Source organism: Paramacrobiotus metropolitanus, unplaced genomic scaffold, assembly GCF_019649055.1.
Source record: "Paramacrobiotus metropolitanus isolate TYO unplaced genomic scaffold, Prichtersi_v1.0 Parri_scaffold0000002, whole genome shotgun sequence".
NCBI lineage: Eukaryota > Metazoa > Tardigrada > Eutardigrada > Parachela > Macrobiotidae > Paramacrobiotus > Paramacrobiotus metropolitanus.
Genome location: NW_026570222.1, coordinates 3,173,479 through 3,191,777, shown reverse-complemented (window position 1 = coordinate 3,191,777; position 18,299 = coordinate 3,173,479). Strand labels below are relative to the sequence as shown.

Sequence of the window (18,299 nt, the reverse complement as noted above, 5' to 3'; positions counted from 1 at the left end):
AGTGAGCAGTACAATTAAGTGAATTCTTTTCGGTACTTAACAGCAGTATTTCCTGTCGGTACTTACGGAGTTACGGACTGAAAGTGACCTTCATGTTTTTTTTTCAGCATCGCAATTTGCTCACCTTACTGGCCCTGCATCCTCAACCGGCATACCGAATTCGCATCCGGTTATGTCGACTGGAATGCCCGTTTATGGAATCTCTAATCAGCAGGCGGGAAAAGAAATGTATCCGGCCCAAATGGCCCAACTATCAGCTGATATTGCGCCTGGACATCAGCTACCACCGTTATACTGAAGATTTGTAGTGTTTACTTTGTGATTTAAGATTCCGTTCCTGTCTTTCCTTAAAATATTTTGCCCTTTTGGATTCTGTAGTGCAGTAGCTTCGCGTGGGGAGATAGAGGTTTTATAGAACAAAGTTGCGCCGTTATTGAAGATCACTTAGTACTTACGCGATTTGATTAAAAAAAACTCTGTTATTCTGCAGACGCCCGTGGCTGCAATACAAGCTGTTCAGTAATTTTAAAATGGGTAAACGGTTGAAATGATATTTATTAGCATAGCCATGGAACAACATAAAAATATAAGTAATTTTTTTAAATGACATACTGTTTGATGTTGATATTTTGATATTACGTAATTAATCCTTTCCACACAGTAATTAACCACGTACTTGTTTCCTGTCAAAGTAAGTATTGTACAGTACGTACTTTATATAATTATTATGTAATCGTATGTAGGGGCTAGAAGTTTAGTATGTATTAATATTAAAGCTGAATTTATGGCAGTACGAATACAGAGTACGTACTACTGTAGAATGATAGGCATTTTTACAGGCACTTTCCAGTTCGCTTTACACTGGATGAACGAACGGCTTTGTGTGCTTAAGCGGCAGAGCAAAAAATTCGCATGCCGCAGCAGTGTTGTCAGCCTGTCACTTACCATCTACGGAATGGAATTTCGAATTTTTGCAATTAATGTGTTTGTCAGGCTCAGCTGAGAGTAGGATTTTTAGTTTTACCATACTTTATCTTTCATTTCTAAAATATTGAATGTTCCTTTATGCACAGTAGTTGAATTTTTTACAAAGAAGGACTTGTAATAATTCATTATGATTGACTATGGCGTGATAGACTTGCCAGCTGATTGTTTGCGTGTGGTTGTGCATTCGAAACATTCCGTCCTTATGCCAGTCTGCTGAAAGCTTATTTTGTTACATTTGATATCGCCGCCATGGAATCGGAAGACGATCCTAGGGACGCCCAGCCGAAACGCCGCCGAAGAAATGTTGACGAGGATGATGTAGACGAAGGTGCGGGCATGATACCGAAATTCAGTCGTTTGTGACAAATTGGAATTGCAAATTCACACCCAGGCTCCGCTGTGCTGAGCTTGATGTTATTTCTAAATTGTAGCTGATTTTTGCTGGTTCTGCAGGCTGGGCATGGGTCGTTCTGGTGGCATCCTTCATCGTCAATATCATTTCCCTTGGCACGAATTTCTCCTTAGGCGTGTATTTTGCTGAATTCGTTGATTATTTCAAAGAAAGCAAAACACAGACCGCTTTCCTCATATCTCTTAGCTGCGCACTTGTCCTTGCAGCGGGTGAGTTTATTTATATTAACACTGAGGTGTTAATTACGAATTCTCCATGAGTAACGCCTGCAACGGGATATCTTAATGCTACAAGTGCGATATTAAGAATTAACTTAAAAATGCAGAAATTTGGTTTCTAAAATTTTGATAGCTGTGTATTTACTAACTTTATCCCCTTTTTATGACTCTGGAATATTGTTATGAGAATTTTTCGGTGCTAAATTCATTAGTTTTGTCTATCTGTAATTTGGGTGTTGAAATCAGTCTTTGCTAAATAGGTTTTGCGCTGCAGTTTAGAAATTTTTGCTTACACACTGCTGCTGTTGCAGCTTCGAGTGCACTTTATAATTGTTTGCATTAATGTGTGAGGTGGATCAGGTGGGAAAACTACGAGTACTTATTGCTTATGCTAATAACACTGTACTGTATGTCGAATGTGTTTGCATCGTCATTCCGGCATGCTATATGTTCGCAGGTCCTTTTGCCAGCGTTCTGGCCAACCGGTTTGGAACGAGAATTCTGATTATCTGTGGCGGTCTTGTGACAGCGACAGGATTCATCCTCAGTGCCTTTGTCCAGCAGTTCTGGGTTATGTTTATTACTTTTGGATTTATGACAGGTGAGAAGAGGATTCTTCCGGAAAATGCGTGTTATGTGGCTGCGCTTAAGTACTTCTTGAATATTATGGCTTGTTGGAAGATTTCGGCTTGCCACTTTTTGCTTTGAATTAACGCTGTATGTTGTTTGACACGACAGATGGTAATCGCTTCGATCGGTTTTATCATGAAAGCCTTGCCAAAAACTATAAAAGTGTTTAACACGTGAATAGAGCGTGAAAATAATTTGCAGAAGATCATTTATGTCGTTTCATCTCTCAAAACATCTGAGATTTCTTGGACTGTCTATTGTGAATTTCGTTTTGAACGTTTTTATGTTCAGCGTATTTTTTGCGTAACTTGTTTCAGCCATGGAAATTTTGATGGCAGCTTTTTATTTCAGGATTCGGAGGCGGTTTGAGTTATTCACCGTCCTTTGGAGTTTTGCCGTTGTATTTTCGACGCCGGCGGAATTTCGCCACAGCTATCGTAACGGCGGGGAACGGTGTGGGAATTTTTATATTTCCTTTTCTTTTCCGGTATTTAATTGCCACATACTCGTGGCGCGGCGCGATGTTTATTAATGCTGGCATCGCTCTCAATGTCATTCCCTGCGGTGCTGTGATTTTCAAAAGACAAAAGCGCATTCCCGGTGGCGGATTAGCCCAGTTTTTGGATTTATCGTTATTCCGTGAAGCCTCTTTCTATTATCATTTGCTGCATTTTTATTTAATGGGATCGAATTTTATATTTACGGTGCTATGTATCCGGTACGCTTTGGATGTGACGGATGCAACAAAAGATCAGGCCCCCTTATTGCTCACGATCAACGGTATTTGGACAGTTTTTATAATGATAGAGCCTGAACGCTTAAAAAAACTTAATCGAAACGGTTTTTCAGTCACTGATATATAATGAATGTCAATGGGCTTTTTCGAAAATACTTCCATCTAATCTGTTTATAGTTCACGGGTTCTTGCACATTGTAATTTGTTGATATCGTTTATTTCCGTTGAAATATGGACGTATTTTTGTAATGCTGATATAGGACCTTATTTTTGTAGGTGCAATGAATATCGTTGGACGAACACTGAGCGCTGTTGTCAGCACTAACCCGAAGATCGCTACCTCTCGCAATCGTTTCATCTTGCTGCATATCTTTTCGATCTCGGTTGCCGTTTCCATTGCTTCATATGGGTGGTGCACGAGTTTTCCAGCTGTGTGCGTTGTCGCAGGCTGGGTGGGATTGTCCTGGGGCACAAAGTTCGCCTTGGTGCCGGGTGTTACCATTGATATTGTGGGTGCTGACAGATTTAATGCCGCGTGGGGATATTCTGTTTTTATTCTGGGATTAGCATTTCTCAGCTTCCCACCTCTTGGAAGTAAGCTCAATTCACCAAAAATTGCTTGACGTAAATTGTTATTATTTTGTTTATTAAATTATCACGGTTTTATTGAGAGGAAACTAAATTTTATTTGTTTTGTGGGATGTTTTTCAAATTTGAAACGTTACAGTGATTAATTTTAGATGTGGTGTTTGCCGGCAAAGCGAACTTACCCTGCGATAACCACTAACCACAAAGTTGTTTGCGATTTCCTGTAGTGCTTTCATAATATACAACAGCCCCACTTCCAGGCTTTTTGATTCGGTTGTTTTTTGTAGTGCTTTACACTTCTTTAAATTGATTAGCACATTTGCTGGTGCTGAGTGATTTAAGCTTGAATGTGCAGTGGTTATAATGGGAAAGAAAATCTAGGTAGCTTACGTCTTGCGGCCTGGAATTGTAGCGATTTATTACTGCTTTGCAGAATTTGCTGGTTTATCGGGTGGCCGCTAGGCTTACGAGTTACGACTAACGCTTTGTTGCAAATCGTTTGTGGTAAAACATGTTTTGTCATATTGTGATAACTTTTTCGAAGTCCGACGTTTTGTGTTTATGCTCATCACAGTACTACTTCGAGTATTCTAGTTCAGTGTGGGGCAAATGTTGACTAATGTTCACAAGTATTGTAAAGTGATAAATACAAATTTAGATAAGTGCGCATACTACTTAGTACCAAGTTTGCTGGAACAGTACTGCGTGCCGTATCTCTAGAAAATTCGATGTAACGGCAATTTTAATTGAGCAATTTTTGTTTCGTTTCAGGTTATATTGCGGACAGCACACTCAGTTTTAGTAACGCCTTTTATTTTTCTGGAATTGTGTCCGGTGTGGCGGCGCTCTTTTGCTTCTTGCTGCACTTCATTATGTGGCGAAAAATGCAGAAGGTGCGTCGGGAGACCGCTGAGGTGGATCATACAGTGAGAATTGTCCGGTACAAAGCCAACAACAATGGCGAAGCGTAAAATCAGCCAAAGAAATCTCTTCCAGCCTGGTTTTTCTCTACCTGTGTTTTGAAAAAGTATTTATTTTCGTGATTCCTATTCGAGTTACCAGTTTGTTGCGTTCCGTTTAAGCAATTCCGTTTTTATTTGTTTTTTGAATATTTATGAATGGGAAATCTCGTGGGTTTATTGCAGAAGTAGTTCTGCCTTCCAGCTCAGTTTGGGGTTGTTGCTGTCCTCTCAGAATCTTTCGGGTTTTCATTTGTTTTTCTGTATGATTTCGAAAACAAATAAGCTCTAATAAAATATGGAAACGAAACAGCAACAATCAACAAATTGAAACAAAAAATACAAAATGTGCATTCCAGATCTCGCGTTAAGATTGCCAGTTTATTTTACGGTGGCGTATACGGAATTGCGTTAATTGGCTGTTTGAGAATCTCGGTGCCGCGTTGCAGTAGCAAGTAGCGCTGGACCGGAATGTCGGGAATATTTGGCACCGATACGGTGAAACCAAAGGTGTCTTCCGCGATGCATCGGCAGATTGCGTAAATACCGTAGGCAAATTTGATTTTTGGCAGTGCTTCCCGTTTCAAAAAGAGCAGGCAGGCTTCCAGCGGCAGTGTATCGCCGGGAATACAGCGGAATCGCTGCGATTTGTAGGGAGGAAATGGCACTGGACGGTCCAGTTGGATTGTGCCGAACGGTGCGTTGATATTGGGTACTGCTCACAGTTTTACACACTTAGTAGTACTGAAATCTTAGATACATATTATTTTGACGCCAGCTTTCTCTATTACTTAATCCATTTACAAATTTATGCGCATCAGTGATTGCCATGCTATCTATTTTTCCGTTTGTAGAATTTTCTTGCGCTCTAAGTAAGTTCTCGAAAGGTCACATATATGTATCTGATATCATCGAAAATTGGAACATACTGCAACTGGAATAACTCGGACAGCATCCATCCGATGACGTTCCGTTAACGAAACACTTCTGTCCAACTGGTGGCATTCGGCAGGTATTATAGCAGTCGCCAATTTGATAGCGTCCTGTGATGGTTCGCGTGCAATAGCATTGTAAGGAACACGGCTTCTTCAGTGTTAAGCTTCCGCCGGGAAATTTACAGTTTCCCGACCGAATTTCATCACCTACACGATCACAAACATTTGAAAACTGATCAATACTGCTTTTTCCTTTTCAAATTAAAGAGCTACGCACACTTGCCGACTTGTGCCTTTGAATATGAGCAAAAAGTGAAAGGTACACAACTTTGTATAAACTTAATGCTTACACCCATAAACGTAAGTGAACTGTCCAGTCTCTTCTTGTAGAACCGGGATCTTTATAAGCTCTTGTCTGAGACCAGCGCAACTTATTGGAACAACGGAAAACTCGCTTCCCGGAGCAACGGTAGTGGTCTGCAGATGTACGACACGTACCAACGGAACAAACAGGATGCAGTATATCCACAGCCGGCAGCGCACAGTTGAAGTTGTCATTGTTAAAGGTCGCAGTTGCAAAATGCAGTGCAGTTTAAAAATGCTTACAGTACGTAACGTCGAGGGGCTTATAACGTGACGCAACAAGTTAGATGTGGTATCGTAAGTAATAGAGTTTCACATTTTATTATCACTCACGTTTATTTTCTAATTTCTACCACTTAATACGGTAACGGAAAAGAGAATGCGCCGGGCGGAAAGTTTCACAAACCAAATGAAAGATGTCAAGCGAAGATGTTTCAAGGCACAGTTTTATTCATAATGCATTACATAAAATTCGTAAAGTGTGATGCAACGGAACACATTAATTCAAGGTCGATAACCGGTAACATTTAATATTTGTTCATACCGCGTGTTGTGTGATGTGCAGCTGTCAGGCAAACGATTGCAAAGTCATTAATTTTATTTGTCACACATTCTCGCGAATCTGTATACAAAACATGACATCAAACATCAACACCTTCTAGTTACGATCAACACTGGCGATCATTCTACTTAGGACCATTATTGCAGGCTCACATTATTTTTAGGTAGAAAGTACGCGTGGACTGTCGTAATTTCCTGATGGTTCGCTTTCGGTTGCTGTTCTATTTTTTGGACTTGTTTTTATGCAAAATTGCATCTGTGAGCAACAAGCCTCGAAAAGATAGTAAATAATTAACACAAGGGCAGCTTGATTTGTGAATGCGTAGTCAAAAAATCAAGTAGTAAGTCCAGTGTACAGCGGAGCCGAGTATAACCTCACATTACAAAAATTAATAAAATTATCCGCACACCTGTTGAATGTCTAAAGTGTTATGCACCTTATGCTCTACAAAACACGGGTAAATTCACAACATTCAACGTTGTGGCAAGTACTGACAACAATCAAATTCAAGGAAAATCGACGCGTATTACCAGAAAACAAAGCAGGCACAAATTAATGCAACTACAAAACTGTAAACCTTTACAACAAGGCTGAAAAAGCTATCCGTTGTACAGTTCTATACCTCTGCCGAAAATGTAAATATACCCGATTAGTAGAAAACATATCACTGAGACGGCACATCAGCCAGAGAACATTCGAATTCAAAACTAGAAAACAGCACTGGACGGTAGTGTTCATGTTCATTCAGCAGACACTTATTGTAACCACAAAGATGCCATTAAAAACTTCCAACACAAGTGTTTATTGATCCCAGGCATCAAAACAATCGTCCTCGATACTCTGCCGCAAGTCATTGAAGAATTTCAGATATTCATTCAAATTATGGCTACAAAGAGAGGCATCTGATTCAAAAGCAGAATCAGGTGAACGTAAGAAGAGATATGCCAAGAACAGCTAAAAGTATGAGAAACGCCACAAAGAATATCGTTCTACACTTGCAGTATTTTTCCTTTACACTTACATCATTAATAGGACACCTGCGTTGATTTCCCTACATCTGACCAGATGATGGACGTAAGCTTTGGTATACTTGCTACAAGTGTAGCATCCACACAGTGTGCTCAGAGGAGTCAAATCATCGAAATATCTAGACGGCCAGAAATGCTCCATAATGCAAATCACAAAGTAACTCCACATCAAACGAAAAACGCACTTTTTATCTGTCATATTCCAGACATCGAATGTTCTATCCGATATCCTCACGAGTGCTTCTGATCGATCGGCTAACACAGATGGATACGAAGTATCGAAGACGTCAACGCCCATGCGGATTAACTGGATGACTGCCTTTGGTGAAACCGGCGCATGGAAAAACCGAGGTTTGTTTGACGGCAACAAATTCTGCAACGAGCATATCAAATTACAGAATATATTATTCATGTTTCGAGAACTTTGTTATACCAGTGATACACATACAGGTACAAAATTCTCCAGAACGTGAAAACAAATACACCAACAGTTACGCGGACTGCGGAGACCGAAAGTCCTCACACATGCTTTCACGTTAAGCTACCCAGTAGGTTATATACCAATGATTTGTGTATGACTTCCACATTTTCATCGAAGATATTATCTGCATACTCCCATTTCTTCCAGCTGTTCATCCAGGTGCTCCCAAAACCATCAATAACGAAACCATCAACAGCCCGCTGTCCGATTTCGGAGGCAAATTGTGGCCGCTTGAAAGTATTCCCTCCACCGCCGACGGTGGCAACTACAGGCATCGTACTGCCGGTGGATTTTTTTAAACCCTCTAAACAGGTATCCAGCCATCGTACTGAATTGTCAAAGGATTTTGCCAGACGCTGATTCGTAGCTGTTCCCAAATCCGTATCCATGTCGCACATGATTTGAAACATATCAGGATTTAAATTTTTCTGCATTTCCAGGAAAGCATCGCAAGTGATCTGTAAACCAATTACAATAAATGACCAAACAAAATTATCTAGTTATCGTTATCGAAATAAGCTACCAAACGTAAAAATTTCAAAAAACCAATCAATATATCTGTAGAACAAAAAATGATCGAAACAATTTTGCGCAAAGACCAAAACAAACCAAATGGAGTACGTACTGAAAAACACAGTTGAACTCCATAATATTATAAAAATAAAAAATGCACCGTAAAATTAGTTCACACATTATGAGACACAGTAAAACTGCAAATCTGCAACCGTACCTTTATGCGCCCTTTTTTTCTCCATAGTCCCATAGCATTTTTTTCGTTCGAATTAGGTTTAGCAGGGAATAGAACGTCCTGAATGCTAACATAAACAAACGCATCCCGGTAACCGATGTATTCGCTGAGCGATCGTCCGGACGCTTTCACGCACTCGCCATATCAGCAACAGAAGCAAGGCTGACATTCAATGGCAGCGGTCGCGAGAGGTTGCGAATGTACTGAAGATCGTCAGGTGTCAAATGCGGAATACTGCCTCGCTGCGTGTATATGAAACAACCCGGCGTTTCAAATTCAAATTTACTTTCGTCGCGTTTATAAATATTTAAAGTCCCTCGTCGCAGGCCGTTCGCGTCCGCACCGTCTCGTTTGGCCAGGAAGATATTCATACTTTTTACATACGTTCGGAAGAATCTACAAACGCTAACTTCAGAATAGTAGCGGCATATTCTGTAGAGAAGTTAGCGATAAATTCATTAAATTGGTAATTGTAAAATAAGTAAAATTAGTAGGTAACTAAAACTGCATACGCACCTGAGACTCCCAAAACAGACGGGCACAATAGTTCCCAAGGCAAAGTGCATTAAAATTTTTCCAATATAGGTTAAGAAATTACGATACAAACAGCCACAAGCTATAGTCCTGCAAGTTGCAACACGCGTCAAATGCTAACATGTACGTAAAAAAATTCGTATTTTTAGAAATTCTATATTTGAAAAAATTAAAGTGCTACACTACTACTGTTTTACGTGATTTTTTTGCATTCAGATGTTTGAAAGGCTCAGAGGTGCCGTACGATAGAGCGTGGCGCTACTGCAAGTGGTGAACGTTGTAGTCGCCCCAGCTGGCAGTTAACATCTGGCGTGATGATGGACGAATATTACTGTACCTATAATAGTGTGTGTTTTTTTTCTTACTGTGTTTTGTTATACTGTATTTTGTAACTTTTGTTATTAAATTTTGCTCGTGATTTTTATTAGACTTTTCACTTTTGATTTTCCAGTGGATCTTTTTGTCCGAAACATGTTCACGATAGCAGAGATCAAACCGTGGTCTTTTAGTTAATCAGTATACTAGTGTCTCCGAACGTGAAACAGTTCTGATAGGCTTGAGACTTTGAACGATCTCGCAACCGGGAATCTCGACAAGCTTCGATGGCGAAAGCTGTTGATACAGTACCACTTTAGCGAACCATGAATAAGATGCTGTTTGGGAGTACAGCAGAGCTAGCTTGGAGTTCGCTCAAAATATGGGACTGTCATCGTCGCCAGAGATTTCTGCATGGTTCAGCATGCATGTTAGTCAGTGTGTTGAGCAACAAGTCGCGAAAGAAGATGGACGAGAAGCACAGGGTATTGATGGCCAAATTGGAAAGAAAGATTCTTCAGCGGTAATAAGAATTTATGTTCGGATTGATTTACATTTTACAGTTGCGTGTTCGTTTTCAGAAGGTGAACTCAATACCAGAAATGTGTTTCCCAATTGATATGAGATCTCTTAATCCAACCTCTTTTTATGTCGCTTGCGGCTTGTATCCAAATCAGTGGCACATGTTACAATACTGTCATCCATGACTTGTCGCCCGTTGTCGGATCTTAAAATTTAATATGGACATGCACATATCTGTTGTTAAAATTCTTGGGCCATATTTGATAGTTATTATGAAATATTGGGTGGTAAATGCTGTTTCGTTTTACAGGGACGCTGCTCGAAAGCCGCACACGCATACTGTTGGGTATTTAAGCAAGGTAAGGCATAATTTATTTTTCCGCACTACTGTACCGGTCGACATTCAACAAATTCTGATTTTGTTCGGTGTAGGGCAAAACAGATTCTACACCGTGGAGCGCTGCATATCTTCGCGAACACGAGCCACGCCATGTGAAAATGGTGGAGAGTGTTCTTTTGGATAGGATAACCGAACTGTTGGCGGATGCTCGCTTTTCGGAATTACTTATGGAAATCAGCATTGAGATTACAGGAGTACGTTGGCGCAATTTTATGCAGTTGATTTTGAATGCTGCTAACATTAAAAAAACATGGCTGTGCACTTTTCGGAGCAACATGATTTAATGCTTTGTAAATTACGATAGGTTCAAATAAACCGCAACCGTGGACAGCTCAACATTTTATGGGCTCCTACCGGCGATCCCTTAGCAGACAAAAAAATCCACCAGATCTTGCAAAGTATGACGCCGGATTTACGGTAGGCACACGGATGGAAGAACTGTTTATTTTGCGCAAAAAATTCGTAGCTTGATATGGTTGTATTTATTTCGGCGCCGTTGCAGAGAGCACTTATGCAGTCAGCATATCCTTGGTTTCGTTCCAAGAATTGAATTTGTGCGTGATAAAACTATCAGATGCCTGAAAGAACTGCAGGATCGAATGGCTCTTCTTGATACGGGACCACCGGATGAACCGTTGGATACGGTTGACCGTGAGGTGTTGGAGGTGACAGTTCAAGGTGGTCCTTCCTCTGGCCTGGAGACAACGTTGTCGGGACCGATGATGGACCCGCTGGGCCTGGATCGAGTACCACCGATGAGAACAGATATCGGCGGTATTGATAGAACTAAACTTCTGGAGCAAATGCAGCAGGGATTTTATAGAGCGGGGCCAAGAATCAATAGGAAAGATAAAGCCGAAAATTTGTCGGACGACAGAGCGGAAACTGCAGCTTCTTGATACTTTTTTCATTGCTGGTAGAACTGGTGGATGTTGCGTAATGTTTTGTGATAACTGCTTGGATAATGGATAAGTCAGTACATACTTATATTTACGTTAACTTGAATCTTACTACAGCACTGTATCGCACTTAAACCGTCGCAGCGTTTAAAGTACTTTTATTCACCTTATTAAACTTTTATCGCAGCGGTACGAAAGTTAACGGCGCCTGATTTAAAACCGACTGTATGAAGTTTGCGTTTGTGTACCAACAACGAATATTGCAAGTGTTACAGTGTTACAGTTTTACCGAACTACATGTATAAGTAAGTACATGTATCTTGCAAGTTTTAAGAAATCCAGCAATAGTTTTGCGCTTTTGCATAGTTGTGAGCTCTTTATTGTTAAGGGCACTAACCCGGCAAAGTTTCGCGTGTCATCTTGGATCACGTATAAAACCTTTGATGTTAATAACCTTAATAGTTCAATAAATTATTAAAAAATGTGAGTACGTGCACCTTATGTTTCTGGCACATTCTGTCGTATTGAGCTGTCTGTTTTATTTATTTGAGCATCATATTCATTCCAAACGAAAATCTGTTACACTGTACATCACCGAAGGGAGAATGGGACGATGACTGGTACTTGATAGTAATTATGTAAATGCAAGTTGTTCAAAAGCAAAGCATGATATAACTAGAATGGACTTGGTAGTATGGTTATCGTGGTACTCAGTAACGTGTAATATTTATTACCTAACCCAATAAGAACAACACACGCAAATTAAAACAATTAAACAAAACCGGCGTAAAGGTTTAGACCGGGTACGGATGAAATGGTGAGACAGGATCAAATCAACAAAAATGCGTTAAGACCAAACATCCAAAGCATTATGAAAACCATTACAGCTTCACAATAATAACAAAGAAAACATCAAGTATTTTTGGAAGATTAAATCGATTGGGAAGTCTTGCAGTTCCATCACAGCTGTAATCCAACACAACCGGCACAGATCAGCGGAACACACGCTCGATCAAATTCCTTATTACGGTACCACTTTCTTGTATTTGCGCACACTAGTAACGTCTCCGGCGCGCAAAGTCTGCAAATAATAATCAGGAAGTCAGCAAAATTTCGAGAAAGTTCGCAAACAGACCCTCTAGCAACTTATCGTCAGATTTATTACCGTAATCAGTTCATCTCCAGTGAATTCACGTTCAGCAGTAGTTTCCAAGTTAGTTTTCGGGTCACGTTGCACCTGGTGCAGCTTATTGCCATCCAAACTAAATGTGCACTACAAAAGTTCAAAATCCCATTATTTGAGCAATTCATCTCACAAAGTCAGAACTGAAGCAACGAAGCAAGCAAATAAGCACAGGTGACTACTCCGGCACTCGATGCTTCGACAATTTTTCCCACAGTGACTTGCAAAGTAAAACTAAAATTCCTGCAAAAATTCAGTAATCCACTAATGATTAAATTGACTACTCCGTATGAGCAAATCGCAAAGTAACAGTTAAATTGCCTTGTCAAAAATATAAATCCAATGCTGAATTAACGAATAAAAGCAACGGATTCAAATATATTTTAGCATTATGCATTTCAAAGATTGGATTTGCCTTTTTATTCCAGATTTAATCCGAATAGTTCTGCGTCCGCTTTATGTGAGGTACCAAAATTCACGCTATAATATATCTTCATCACCCTCTAACTGTTTAATCTACATAATTCCTGCTTACCGCAACATCACGCCCATCCATTGTATGTTCCGTGAACTGCTCGCCCAGCTTGAACTTGACCTCGTGGTTCTTGACCGTAGTTGTCGTTTTCATCGTGTAGACATCGTTATCTTTGGTGATATCGATGGTCGCTGACTCCACCAGGGTAGCAAGTTTTCGCAGGGCAAAGCCAACACCTTACAGAGCAAGAAAGGCTTAACAAGGCATTTAAGACTGCAAATGCGCCAATTTTAAAAATAACTGAAAAATGTTTCAAATCCATTTTTTCTGCAATGCGGTAAACTGCTTTCATGGAATACATGTAAAGCAGCTCAGCAGCAGTGGAGGAATCGTCAGGGATTTAGTTGGAACTTAGCCTTCAGTTTTACAGCTAGCCGAATTCTGCATGCGGCATCGGCACTAACGATTTAAGAAGTAACTTTGAATTCAGAAACAGCTGTTTCTTATAAAAATTAATACCAGAGCACAAAAAATATACATCGGTATCAACGTCCCAAGCAAACAAAAAGCACTGGGAGAATGGAAGTTCAAGCAACTGTAAGCGTTTTCGGTTCTCTGATGTCTGAAGTCAACATATGCATGGCATACTGGCGATGATACTGCCAGGCGCGCACTTACCGACAGCTTTCAGGTAATCATCAAACTTTTCACTGGAGGTTAGCTGATATTTTCCCGTAATATCCGTCATTTTAGTGGAGTCAGTTAAAAGTAAATTTGACAATTTCAGACCAAAACTCCTGTAAGGACAGTCCAAGCGGCAAACTGTTCAATCCTTTGAATGTTTCGTTTATTTGATGTTTGCCGTTTGCGACCACTCTGCCGGCCGAACTAATAACGAAAGAGTTGCAGTAGCATAGAAAAGTCTTCATGATTACAGCCCCACAAAATTACCTAATAAGTACTCGTCCAGGCATTAGTGCCCGTGCAGTTGAACTTGTGAAGCGTTTAACTCAATAAATGCAAAATATCAAAATGAAAAAAACATATTTATTTTAAATTGTACAGAGTGCAAAAAAGAAAAGTAAATGCTAAAATCAGTAAAATGTCATATTCGTTGGATGTCGTGATCCTTCTAATTATTAGTGCAGTGTGTTAAACTTGTCGCACTTCGGCTCGCCAATCGCCACTAGTGTGATGATTTAAAGATTTTCTTCGGGAAACTTAATAGGTACGACGTACGAGTAAGGCCTCGTCCCAAATTCAAAGCGAATCTCGTTATAGTACGGTTGCTCAACCACACGAGGTGGCTGTTTGCAGTGGCCACGCCTACAGATACGGTACGCGAAGCCACCTCGCGAGGTGGAGTTGCTGTATCGCAACGAGATTCGCTTCGAATTCGGGACGAGGCCTAAGTATGTATAGTTAGAAGTGGAGTCTTCAACAAAAAAAATCTTATTGGAGTCCATAATCCATATGTTCTCTCTCCTCAAAGTTTATCGCCGTCGAATGCATCGAGTGATTGGCTGTTGCTGCTTTAATTTCTCTCATTTATCGGCTGATATTTGCAAGCACAATCTTGCTGTACCCAGTCACTGCCAGTTTTAAAACATTTTTGTCATTTGTGATTAAATCATTAACTACGCTCTGCGTGCGATTTTAGGGATACTTCCAGTTTCCCATAGTGGTTCAGTGGTTTCATTAGCCTTTACAGCTTACGAAAAGAAACAGAATTTCTTTGCGAAAATCATCTAGTGATTCCTGTTGCGATGGGTTTGCCAAAGTTTGTATTTCTTCTAACTGTAATCGTGTATGCATACTTTGTACCTACAATGTACAAGTACGATTAACGATTTTGTTTTCGTAGGGTTGCTCGTGGACTCAAAGCTGTCTACACCATACCGTTTGTGAGTGTAGTATTCGTTGTTTGTGGTGTTCGTTTGGAGGCTTGCAAAACAATGCAAATTTGTAACAAAATTGCGTCTGTTGTACAGGCATCCGGCACGCAAAAAAACTACTCAAGATCTTTTGCGACCGGTACGGTAGACGCATCGGAAGTGGAGTTCTCAAAAGTGGATGACTGCGGAGTCATTCAGCTCAATAAGCCGAAATCCCTGAATTCTCTATCCCTAAATATGGTGCGATTGATGCATGAAAAATTAAAGGTGAGTGCTAAAAGTGCTTTACGTCTTATATGATTCGGCAGAGCCGCAGAGGTCAAACTTTGAGACCAACGGGGCGCTTTGTAATACTGATGCAAAGCATACGAGTACAATTTGCCAGATATAAAATTAGCGTAGCTTTATTATGTACGAGTATTATAGAGTACCGAACGCGCTTATCCGTATTTTTTTCGATAGTGTGATAAAGTTTCGTCTTTTCTTGCAGCAATGGAAAGATGAGCATGTGAAACTGGTCATTTGTAAGGGAGGGGAGAAAGCTTTTTGTGCTGGCGGCGATATCGTAGGTGCGATTTTGACATTTCTTTGAAAGTCGAATTTCATCACAAATCACAGTTAGCAGCGTATTTTAATTCTTATTCTTAGCAATATATAAGAATGCCAAAAATCCTGAAAGTACGTTTGAAGATGATTTTTTTCGCGGTGAATATACCCTTGATTATCAAATTGGGACGCTTGGAATTCCTTATATTGCTCTTATTCATGGAATAACAATGGGTGGAGTAAGTAGTCCGAAAAAATAAAGCTGGAAGAAATGAATACTGACAATTTTTAATGTTACTACATAGTTGCAAAATTACGATCACCGTGTCCGAAATTTATCTTTTACAGTGTAACACGTAAAGGAATATTCGTGCGTTACAGTGTGTTTATAGAAAAGAGAATCTGTTTGCTTATATAAATTTTGTTTGTATGTTGCTGACTTGTAGGGCGTTGGGATATCGGTTCATGGAAAATATCGTGTGGCAACCGAGAAGACCATGTTTGCCATGCCGGAAACAGCAATCGGTTTCTTTGTTGATGTTGGCGGCTCGTACTTCCTCCCCAGACTACCTGGGCAAATTGGGACGTATCTCGCTCTGACGGGTACTAGATTAACTGGGAAGGATGTAAAGTTGGGTGGAGTGGCTACTCACTTTGTCGACTCAGAACTGGTAATACGATTACATTCCTAACGTTAAATTTCTTGGTTAAGTCTGCGCTGTTACGGTTGTTGTAGCTCCCTGCTTTGGAGAAAGACCTCTTAGCAATCAAAAATCCAACGTCAGAGAATGTTAACGATATGCTGTGTAATTACGAAAAGAAGGTGAGGATATTTTTTCAGTTTCCCTTACGATTATCTGCTGGCTAGAGTTGATGAGTGAATTCTGATGATGCAATAAGAGATTGTACCGCCTGTTCATTCGTTAAACGTGACGTTCTCGATGAGATTTTTTATTATGAACTTTAACTGCTGAAAATTTGTAGATTTGAAAACGTGCGTATCATATTCATATTGTAACGATAGAAAATCTTAGTACCGCCAGTTTGGATTGTTAATTGCTTTTCTACATCAGTTATTGGTTCATTCGTTCCTTGTCTTCCTCATTAAGATCATGTGAATCAGCATCTCATTGTCTTACCGCTTTACCGCTACAATCTCGATGCTCTTAACTTTTACTTTGGCGCACTGGAATCATTCTTGGATTTGCTTCTTGCCAGCTAGCTAACCTTGCTTTTTGCCTTCTTGCCCTGTGTACTTGCTAATAAGAATCTTGCCGTGACTGCCATGTCTTGCGTTGTTGTTTGTAAACACTTCGAGATGAATCGTCTCATCTCCCACACAGTAGTTGTGTAATTGCCACCTTACTTCCGGTCAGCATCGCTGCTGACCGTGCCAGCCTTTTGATTGTCAGTTAGCCTTAACAGCCGCTACATCGTGGTACGGTGGATTAACCATCCCACTAGAACAGCAGTTTAACCGCCTGCTGTTGCAATATGCTGTTTCTGTATTCATTCAGGGTGTGGCGCAAAAAGGACATGAATTCTCGCTAAGCAGGGAACTGGATTCTATCAATAATATTTTTAAAGCGAATACGATGGAAGAAATTATCCGGCGACTGGAAAAGAGAATTCGGAATGGTCGAGAAAAACACTAAGCACGATAAGGACTATGGTAATATAATTTTTTTGTCTAAATTCTTGAATTATTTTGTTTTTATAATTTTGTTCATCGAATTTTCTTTTAATTTTTTAAGAAATGAAGCTGCAAAACTTTTGAAAAGGTAGTATGTAGAACCAATATTTATATAATTGTTACTAGTATCTGTCTGTTTCTGATGTCACATTTTGTTCGTGACATGCAATCTAGCCGGTCGATTCGTACGCATGCTTGCTTATGGTTCAGAATTTCAGAGTACCGGTACCAACTTTCATCCTTTCCGGTGTTTTTCTTTTGACATATAATTTAATTTTATAAAGGGTAAACCGATTTATTGCATATGAATTTGCCAAAATATATTTTACACTAACCGTTTATCTTGGTGGATCTAGCCACCTACTCAGTACATAATATTCATAATGTTTATAACTTGTTGTTAGCTTCTCTTCGTTATTTTTTAGTTTTTTCTGCCTATTGGCTGTTTTGATAATATTTTACTTTATTTAGAGTCCGACGTCATTGAAAATCGCATTGCGTCAGATGCAGGAGGGACGGAGCAAAAGCCTTTCTGACTGTTTTAAAATGGAATTTCGGGTTTCGCAGAGGATTCTGCAAGGAAATGACTTTTACGAAGGAGTGAGAGCGAGTGAGTTACTGTTACCCAAACTTTTGAATAGAATCGAGCAGAATTTGCGTTAACATTTGCGTATTATGTAATAAGTGATTAAAAATTTATCTGTTTACTCACAATCAGTAACGGACTTACATTTTTGATTTTTGTGTACAGAACTGTTAGACAAGGACAATCAACCGCGATGGAAGCCACCGACAGTAGAAGAGGTGAATGATGCAGACGTGGATGCTCACTTCGTTCCCTTTACCAATCCCTCAAAGGAGCTTGCAATTTGAACTGGTGATAGAGAATCTTTTACAGATCTGATTTTGTTTGATAGCTTTGTGGTTGTTAAATGCGTGTTGTTTTGAGCGTTTTAAACAGTAGAATATGGCGAAAGCAGACCGGTCGTACATTAAAGTTTAACCGAACTAACGAGACAGGAATCGTACTGAGTGTTATTTCAATAAATAATTATTAAATACTTTAATAGTGTGTATTTATATTTAACGCTTGACTTCTAAAAAATATTATCCATGCATACTTTACAGCTCATCAATCAGAACTAACATAAAAGGCGGTCATCTTTGCCACGCGGTTTTTGAAAATACTG

At 39.8% G+C, this 18,299-nt stretch overlaps 6 protein-coding genes across 6 annotated transcripts; 3 read left to right on the top strand and 3 right to left on the bottom strand.

Annotated features, from left to right (window-relative positions):
• Nucleotides 1-884: 884 nt before the first annotated feature.
• On the top strand, nucleotides 885-4,877 carry LOC129584090 (monocarboxylate transporter 6-like). Its single transcript, XM_055476197.1, has 6 exons — nucleotides 885-1,315; nucleotides 1,441-1,608; nucleotides 2,075-2,218; nucleotides 2,599-3,027; nucleotides 3,260-3,577; nucleotides 4,343-4,877. The coding sequence occupies exons 1-6, from the start codon at nucleotides 1,237-1,239 to the stop codon at nucleotides 4,540-4,542; spliced, it is 1,338 nt and encodes a 445-aa protein (XP_055332172.1). The 5' UTR covers nucleotides 885-1,236; the 3' UTR covers nucleotides 4,543-4,877.
• On the bottom strand, nucleotides 4,710-6,224 carry LOC129584101 (uncharacterized). Its single transcript, XM_055476208.1, has 3 exons — nucleotides 5,816-6,224; nucleotides 5,460-5,672; nucleotides 4,710-5,245 (listed from the first exon to the last, which is right to left on the bottom strand). The coding sequence occupies exons 1-3, from the start codon at nucleotides 6,021-6,023 to the stop codon at nucleotides 4,917-4,919; spliced, it is 750 nt and encodes a 249-aa protein (XP_055332183.1). The 5' UTR covers nucleotides 6,024-6,224; the 3' UTR covers nucleotides 4,710-4,916.
• Nucleotides 6,225-6,623: 399 nt separating this feature from the next.
• Nucleotides 6,624-9,345, bottom strand: LOC129586674 (queuine tRNA-ribosyltransferase accessory subunit 2-like). Its single transcript, XM_055480000.1, is given in 7 exon segments — nucleotides 6,624-7,276; nucleotides 7,412-7,537; nucleotides 7,604-7,791; nucleotides 7,980-8,357; nucleotides 8,630-8,784; nucleotides 8,787-9,043; nucleotides 9,164-9,345. Coding segments are annotated over 7 exon segments (1,239 nt in total). The 5' UTR covers nucleotides 9,214-9,345; the 3' UTR covers nucleotides 6,624-7,191.
• A 219-nt stretch (nucleotides 9,346-9,564) lies between these two features.
• Nucleotides 9,565-11,748, top strand: LOC129586543 (uncharacterized). The gene is made up of 5 exons (XM_055479834.1): nucleotides 9,565-10,019; nucleotides 10,329-10,377; nucleotides 10,451-10,612; nucleotides 10,723-10,835; nucleotides 10,921-11,748. The coding sequence occupies exons 1-5, from the start codon at nucleotides 9,823-9,825 to the stop codon at nucleotides 11,315-11,317; spliced, it is 918 nt and encodes a 305-aa protein (XP_055335809.1). The 5' UTR covers nucleotides 9,565-9,822; the 3' UTR covers nucleotides 11,318-11,748.
• Nucleotides 11,749-12,031: 283 nt separating this feature from the next.
• Nucleotides 12,032-13,853, bottom strand: LOC129586548 (fatty acid-binding protein, liver-like). The gene is made up of 4 exons (XM_055479847.1): nucleotides 13,654-13,853; nucleotides 13,036-13,211; nucleotides 12,483-12,590; nucleotides 12,032-12,398 (listed from the first exon to the last, which is right to left on the bottom strand). Exons 1-4 carry the CDS (start codon nucleotides 13,721-13,723, stop codon nucleotides 12,342-12,344), a joined length of 411 nt encoding a protein of 136 aa, XP_055335822.1. The 5' UTR covers nucleotides 13,724-13,853; the 3' UTR covers nucleotides 12,032-12,341.
• Nucleotides 13,854-14,409: 556 nt separating this feature from the next.
• On the top strand, nucleotides 14,410-18,121 carry LOC129590567 (3-hydroxyisobutyryl-CoA hydrolase, mitochondrial-like). The gene is given in 11 exon segments (XM_055485871.1): nucleotides 14,410-14,755; nucleotides 14,840-14,879; nucleotides 14,967-15,137; nucleotides 15,361-15,439; nucleotides 15,519-15,655; nucleotides 15,863-16,087; nucleotides 16,153-16,239; nucleotides 16,934-17,036; nucleotides 17,039-17,088; nucleotides 17,581-17,719; nucleotides 17,861-18,121. Coding segments are annotated over 11 exon segments (1,167 nt in total). The 5' UTR covers nucleotides 14,410-14,741; the 3' UTR covers nucleotides 17,983-18,121.
• The last annotated feature ends 178 nt before the right edge of the window (nucleotides 18,122-18,299 follow it).

Bases quoted from the DNA above. Each gene is read 5' to 3' on its own strand.
- LOC129584101 (XM_055476208.1), bottom strand. From the start codon at position 6,023: ATGACAACTTCAACTGTGCGCTGCCGGCTGTGGATATACTGCATCCTG. The intron at 5,673-5,815 runs GTAAGCATTAAG...GTGATCGTGTAG, and splicing joins GTTCACTTACGTTTATGGGT to GTGATGAAATTCGGTCGGGA. The intron at 5,246-5,459 runs GTATGTTCCAAT...AACTGTGAGCAG, and splicing joins TCCGAGTTATTCCAGTTGCA to TACCCAATATCAACGCACCG.
- LOC129586543 (XM_055479834.1), top strand. From the start codon at position 9,823: ATGAATAAGATGCTGTTTGGGAGTACAGCAGAGCTAGCTTGGAGTTCG. The intron at 10,020-10,328 runs GTAATAAGAATT...TTCGTTTTACAG, and splicing joins GAAAGAAAGATTCTTCAGCG to GGACGCTGCTCGAAAGCCGC. The intron at 10,613-10,722 runs GTACGTTGGCGC...AAATTACGATAG, and splicing joins TCAGCATTGAGATTACAGGA to GTTCAAATAAACCGCAACCG.
- LOC129586548 (XM_055479847.1), bottom strand. From the start codon at position 13,723: ATGACGGATATTACGGGAAAATATCAGCTAACCTCCAGTGAAAAGTTT. The intron at 13,212-13,653 runs GTAAGTGCGCGC...TTGCTCTGTAAG, and splicing joins TGATTACCTGAAAGCTGTCG to GTGTTGGCTTTGCCCTGCGA. The intron at 12,591-13,035 runs GTAAGCAGGAAT...GAACTTTTGTAG, and splicing joins TGGATGGGCGTGATGTTGCG to TGCACATTTAGTTTGGATGG.
- LOC129584090 (XM_055476197.1), top strand. From the start codon at position 1,237: ATGGAATCGGAAGACGATCCTAGGGACGCCCAGCCGAAACGCCGCCGA. The intron at 1,316-1,440 runs GTGCGGGCATGA...CTGGTTCTGCAG, and splicing joins CGAGGATGATGTAGACGAAG to GCTGGGCATGGGTCGTTCTG. The intron at 2,219-2,598 runs GTGAGAAGAGGA...TTTTTATTTCAG, and splicing joins TACTTTTGGATTTATGACAG to GATTCGGAGGCGGTTTGAGT.